At 39.9% G+C, this 7075-nt stretch overlaps 1 protein-coding gene across 1 annotated transcript; it reads right to left on the bottom strand.

Annotated features, from left to right (window-relative positions):
• Positions 1-2344: 2344 nt before the first annotated feature.
• On the bottom strand, positions 2345-4896 carry LOC148865366 (putative glucan endo-1,3-beta-glucosidase A6). The gene is made up of 3 exons (XM_088977090.1): positions 4109-4896; positions 2723-4027; positions 2345-2556 (listed from the first exon to the last, which is right to left on the bottom strand). The coding sequence occupies exons 1-3, from the start codon at positions 4158-4160 to the stop codon at positions 2513-2515; spliced, it is 1401 nt and encodes a 466-aa protein (XP_088833216.1). The 5' UTR covers positions 4161-4896; the 3' UTR covers positions 2345-2512.
• Between the last annotated feature and the right edge of the window lie 2179 nt (positions 4897-7075).

Genomic DNA, 7075 nt, shown 5'->3' with positions numbered 1-7075 from the left:
CTACTCCACTCCCTCAAGCTGATTGAAGACTGAAGTGGTATCCATGCTGTTGGTTTGCAATACAATTAATTCCAACCCATTTGGTTTGTCCATATAAACTAACTGTTTCATTATTATTAATTATCAATTACTTTAAGCTAAGCCTAGCTTCTATTGTTCGATTTCACAGTCATTCTCATGAACACCTCTCAACTCTTCACTTTTAACTCAAAGTGCACCAGTCTTTGGCTGCCTTCCTCTAACCAGCCTACCAGAGTCTTGGATTCTCCTTCCACTAGTATGTTTCTCATGTTTAGCCCCTGATACTTTGCAAACGGGAAATGGTTATAGGCAACATCAAACAACACGGTCTGATACTCTGATTAAATGTGTTCCAGATATGCACTTGGCTAATTCCCAACCGAGACCTCACAAAATATGATACAGGAACGGGAGGGTTTAACTGGATTGTGACTTAGGGATTTTTCCACTAAGATTGTTGACTCAAAATCCTGTTGTTTTAAGTATCTTTTATGAATTAAGAATTTAAGATGTATTTAGGCTATATTGGTTAAATTCTATTGCAAAGTCATTGTTCGAAGAGTGAGTTTTACCTTGAAAGGATTCCTTATTAGAATGAATTTTGGGTGTTGAATTTAAGTGGATTTAAGCCATTTTCTATGGAATTTCAATGAATTTTAGTACATTTTTATGTGGAATTTCAATGAATTTTTATGTGAAATTTCAGTGAATTTTTTCTGTGGAATTTCAATGAATTTCAGTGATATTCATGTTGGGATATAAGCTGGTCATTGGGCGACACAGGTCATTGGGCCAATGACCAGCTTAATATTTATTAAATGAGAATAAATATTAGGTAAGGGAAGCCTTACTCCTAGATCAGATGTTTACCTCAGATAGCATGTAACTAGTCAAAAGGTCATTTCCTTCCATGGACATACATGTTGGGAGTTAAAAGTAGGTATTGATGCAACATTGGCTCATTGTGGGCTTCATGTGAGAAAGGCAGGTACTTAAACCAACGGTAATTAACTTTTTACATCAATTAAGTTTCCAAATGGCAGCAAAAGCACACCGATTGTTTTGTATCTTGGGGTGCATTTGGTTGCAATGCAAATGTAAATATGTACACTACATATTTATCTGGTTCATAAATGCAAATACAGTTCACATTTTAAACCGTTTTTGCATTCATTTTATTTGTTTGAAATTGGTGCAAAGTGTCGGCTCATCATTAAATGCTCTAATTATCTTATGCTCCAATGCCTTAACTTTGGACAAAAAGTTAAACACGAAATTGTATTCAAAAATAGGTACAATAATGCTCTCTTCTCAGAATTAAGTGTCGGAATATATTTTTACACTGATAATCATTTTTTACATATCAAACAAATGCTCGCAAACACAAACCGGGATACATAAATACTCCCATTCGACGTTTGTATCACAAACAAACAGAGCCTTGGTGTCAAACATGAAGAGAGTAAATCAAACATGTAAAACCAAATTGGTTTGCATTTTTCAAAACCGATGAAATGTGAATTTACACCCTACAATTTTGCATTTTTACCCCCTTTTCAAACGCAGCCTAGTGGTCTTCCAGGGAGAGAAGAAACGCCTTAGAGGGTAATGAGACTTATTGAGGAATGTTATGAAGAGTGCAGCCGAAAGGTCCAAAACAACCTTAACATTTTGTATAATCATGACGTTTCGTGAAGCTAACTTTGCAACGGAACCTTTCACTAATAAGTCATTGTTTTGCCCTCTGAAAATAGTAAAATTATCTCCTAACCCATCATTCTTTATTCTAAAAGTACCCTTAAAAAATAAACACAAAACTAACCAAATTTATCTAATTAAATTTATTAAAATGGACATTATATCATCAAAACTTTTTAACGTCTACTTTTAAATCTTCTTTTATCAGACGCATTTGGTGGGTGATGGCAGCGATGCATAAGCTAATGTCTAAAAGTCTGAAGACAGGATCCCTTTATTCCCTACTTTCCACCCCATCGTGCTTTTCTAAAGCCTGTCCACCAATCTAAAGCTAACGCGAATGGCCCTGTAATGATGGTATTAAAGTCAAGCCTACTCGGACGACCGTTGTAGAGCTTTTTCCAGAATCTAAAGTGAACAAACAAAAGCAGCTGATCGATGCTTTTAGGGAATGAAAAGCCAGCGTGTGGTTGCACCATAAAAAGGAGGATTGTCTACTGCTTTTTCAACAACTGATAGTCCTTCAACTCCATAGCCGTTGCTTGATAGCGGTAAATATAGCCGTTGTGAGCTGATAGTAATGGATTTTGGACAGCTATAAATAGCCAGATTCAGAGATACATCGTTTTCAAATGGAAACAGCGACCTACGTAATATTATTACAGATTAATTAAAATTTTAGAAAAGAAAATCGGACCGAAGAACAAAATCGTAAAACCCCAGATAAGGAGTTAATTTAGCTAAATTATAAAAACAAGAAAAAAGAAAAGAAAACCATCTTCTCGTTTCTGAATCATCCTGAAAGGGTCACGCTTGGATACTTGCAAGATCCATGACCTACAGAGAAATCGCAATAAAAATAAAAATATCAGAAAAGTCTGAAGGAATTTTGATATGGTGAAGCAAGAAATATAGTACTTTGGTACTTGGAAATATCAAACCGTTAGATTATTCCGATCTAACGGTTTACGAGGATATATCAAAATCTCATGACGTAGCTTACCTGGGTCCTTGGTTGTTTGAACTGCGAGTCCGTTGAAGTAGCAGGTCCCACCAAACTTTCGAAACTGGGCCCAGTAAGAACTAAAAGCGTAACTCGCGTGCCGAACCAGGGATACCGGTTCGTAGCAGTCGCTCCCGGGCCGGATCTCTTCGCACGTACCGTTGCCTTGACCACACGCGTACTTTATCGCCGACCCCAACGCGGTCCGATTCGCTCCTCTCGCCACCACGCACCATATCTTCCCCTTGTACGGTTCATTGTTCAACGGCGCCGGCAACGGTTTGTAGTCGAATTCCGGCCGTCTTCCGGTCAAATCGACCTCATAAACCGAGGTTCCGTCCGGATTCAGCAATCCCCAGTGCCGTTCAGTTCCCGGTCCACCCTTCTGGTTCTCGTTGTACAACGCGAAAATGAATGTCGGTATTACTACACCTGGTCTGGCCGGAGTTCCGATTGCTGGTTTGGACGTCATTCTCCGGATTAGATTCCGGTTATATGTAGCTGCGTTGAAGATGTTCGCTCCGATTTGGTCGACGTCTCCGGCATTGGGCCACCCTGTTTCAGCGATTACCAGCCGAACGTTCGGGAACCCAAGTTTGGTCATGGCGAAGATAACCGAGTCTAGCATCTGGTCGAGGAGGTTGGTGTAGGTTAAGCCGCTTCGCGGGTCGGTGTAGGTTTGGTTCCCTTTGAAAAGTGCATAGTCGAGATTAATGTTTGTGGTATCGCCGGACCAGGGGAAGTAAGGGTAGGCGTCGAGGAAGAAATAGGATTTGGTCCGGTTCAAGAACTGTAACAGGGGCTTCATCACCGGTATGGAGATATCGGACCGAAACGTTCCGTTCGACGGTGGGAAGGACGATTGAAGGACATCCATGGCAGCTGTAGTCCCAATTTTGATGTTTCTGATGCTATGGATTTTGAGGGAATACTTGAGTCGGCGCATTGCTTGGACGAGATCGTACCATGTTTGGCGATCTTGGTCGGAGTAGAAGCTGAAGATTTCATTGCCGACAAGGAGGTAACGAATCAAGGTTTTGGGGTAGAAAGGAACGACATTGGTTCGAACCCATTCGTTTGCGAGGGACTGGCTCGAAGAAATGTTGGAGATTAATTGATTGGGAACCATGATTGATACATGGATGTTGGTCCCTTCGAGGGCCTTCAGAATATCTGGGTTTGCATCGTAGAGTTTGACGCGACCTGCTTTCAGGGATTTGATGAGCTCGATGGATCGAGACGGTGAAGGGAGGTTGTTGCCCAGCTGACCATAGTTGACACCCATCTTCTTCGAAATCTCTGCATCTGTTAAAAGAAAAACGAAAAGGGGTTAGAGAGGAAGCATAGAGAAACAAAACCCGTGTTCTAGTTTCATCAGAAACTTACTGGTGCAAGCTAGAAGACAGAGGAAGAACAGAGGAAAAAGGGTCGTCGCCATTACTCTGTTTCCAGAGTACTATTCTTTTCTCTTCTACACAGTGCTCTGTATATACTCGCCAGTGATTAGAAGAGAGTTTTCTTCGTGGGAGGGATTTGATGTTGAAGAGATTGGAAAGCAATGGTGGACTCACAATCTTTGTCGGTGTGATTGTGCTTATAAAGGGGAGAAGAGAGAAGAACAGAATCCAAGAATCAAAAAGCGCGTGTATATAAGAAATCAGAGAGTATACATAATAAAGGGAGATCGTGAACTACAAGAGAGAGATGAGAGCTTCAGGGTCAAGGGTTTGTTTAAGCTGTGTACAGCATACGCAAGATACATTTATTTACTGTACTCGAAAGAAAGAATGGATTCTACCCAAAAAAAGAAGAAAAAGACCAGCGGAGCTAGTGGAGACTACGGCTCACATATGGACAAAATAATAAAAAACATGGTGGGCCCCAATGGGTTCGGTTTTCTTCATCATCTTCTCTAGAAAGTGATGAAAAGACGGAAATCAATCGGGTGATAGGAGATAAGAGATTGCAGATTTCCAAACGATGAACAAGAGACAGGTGGGAAAGAAAAAGGAGCAGAGAGCTCACCCAGATGCTTCCACATCTCTACCCGGGACGTGACAACTGCGCATTGTGTCATAATTTATGGGTAGATGTTCCCATTACACGGTGATGGTGCTTGGTGGGTAGCACATCCCGAGTCGAAAAAGAAAGAATAGAGAGAGATGGGGCTACCGTATGAATCGTTTCCGCGTAAGTCTCAAAGGTTCTTCAATTAGGAGATGGGGCTACGGTATAAAATTGTTTCCGGGTAAGTTCCTAAAAGGTACTTTTGGAAAATACATGATATCTGAAAATTTTTTGATCAGTCAATTGAAATCATAAAATGTAGCAGCGAATCATGTGTCATTTATCAAAATTTATACATGGTTTTGATTCGTCAAAATTCTTTTCATATTATATATTTTCGGCATCATAAATTTTCCTTTAACTATAATCATAAAACAAAAAACCTAGATGGTTTTCATTTTCGAAGGAAAATGGGATTAACTTCTGATGTGGCAATAATTAACCATCTAATGACCTAATCACTATTGAACACATGGCACATCGGGGGCAACAACGTCATTCTACATGCCTGGACTATAGCCCTAGCATTTCATCTATGGCGAGCTATATTAATACGGACATTACAACCTTGGTTGAGCCCTCTCGCTCATTAATGGCAGAGTAATACTCAACAACGGGGACATTGATAAGTGTAAATCAGGCCATACTGACTATGGGCCGATAGGACTTTGAGCTGGTCTGGTATGACTGATTGCGGATTGTACTAACCATGATACGATTATATGGGCTTGGAATTTCAGGTCCATGAGCCAGTACGTTATGGTATGATCAAGCAGGCCATGCTATCCACGGCTTATGTGCTGGCATGACTCATCACAGCTCATAGATATATTTATATATATTTTATATGTATAATATATAATATTTATATGTACTATATTATATTATATATTAATATATATAATCTTATTTTTAATTTTATCATATTATTTTATTTTATTATTGTATATATATAAATAATTGTATACATTAAAATTCATACAAAAATAAAAATTTAAGATTTTTTCTAATTTTTTGTATATATTTTTTAATTTATGTTAAAATTTTCATTATTTTTTTGATAATTTTAAAAAGCATGGTTTGGCCTAGCCCAAGGCTCAATCCACGAACCAGCCTGACATGCTGCACGACATGGGCCCACACAAGTTCAGGTCGTGGGTTGTGTTGGGTCGACCCCTCAAAATATCTTAGGGGAGGGAAGCATAGCCCAACTCGGCTTGCAGGTCAACACAACATGGCTGGCCACATACGGGCTGTGTTAATCGTGTCGTGCTGGCCTAACACAACTCGATTTACACCTCTTCAAGACACTAATGGTCTCAACCTTCATTATGCTTCGATGTGACCAGAGTAACACTCAACCACGTGGACGCTAATGGTTTTGACCTTCATTATGCTCTTAAATGAGAAGCTGTTACAATTTACAAAGAGCCCATAACATAGCCATTAAGAAGTCTTCACCTATAAATAAGGGTCACGACCTGGTTTGGCAGGTCGAGGTCCTCTAACAAGTCGTATGGTGGGTATGTGTGGACATGATGCAAAATTTAACTATCGCAGATGTAAAAAATGCACTAAGCTGATTTTGGTGCCTCTAGAGTAAACTATCTTATTAGATTGATCGTGACCTTTAATGAACCATGTACTTCGCCTATAAATAGTGGAACCTGGGGGGTCCATTTCACTTGTCCTTTGTAAGAGTTGCATAGTGGTGAGATCGGAGAGATCAGGGTGACCAATGAGGTTGGCAAGGTCAGTAGGTCAATTCCTTAGCATCTTCAGGTGAATTTTTGTTCTTCCTATCTTTTTCCATTTCCTTTTTTAACTATGTCAAGTAGCGAGTCAAATGGAGAGGGACAACAAGCTATTCGTGCCAATGAGGAGTTTGGTTCGACAGAGTTGATGGCTGAGGACATCCTCCGATTTGTAGTTCGCTATAAGATTCCCAACCAGTATAGCTATTCCCTTTCTCTTGGCCAATACCCTTAGAAGCACCTAAAGGAGTTCTATGTTTTTGAGTAAGTGCTAGAGGTCGGGCTTAGATTCCCTATTCATTCTATTATCATTGAGATCTTGAAATACTATGACATCTCCCTAACCTAGCTTCACCTAAACTTAATTAGGACCTTGGTCGGCACCATCTCATTCTATTGCCACTTTGACTTCCCCTTAACTATCAAGAACCTTGCTAGACTTTGTCATCTAAAGAAAAATCCCAACAAGAAATTTAATTTTACCTATCTTATCGCTCTGGTTGTAAGTTGTTGGGTTGCTTCCCTTCCAAAG

This window comes from Nelumbo lutea, chromosome 3 (assembly GCF_056320005.1).
Source record: "Nelumbo lutea isolate HS-2025 chromosome 3, American lotus-T2T, whole genome shotgun sequence".
In the NCBI taxonomy this organism is placed as follows: Eukaryota; Viridiplantae; Streptophyta; class Magnoliopsida; order Proteales; family Nelumbonaceae; genus Nelumbo; species Nelumbo lutea.
The sequence above is the reverse complement of the archived record's forward strand: the minus strand, read 5'-3'. Positions and strand labels throughout refer to the sequence as shown.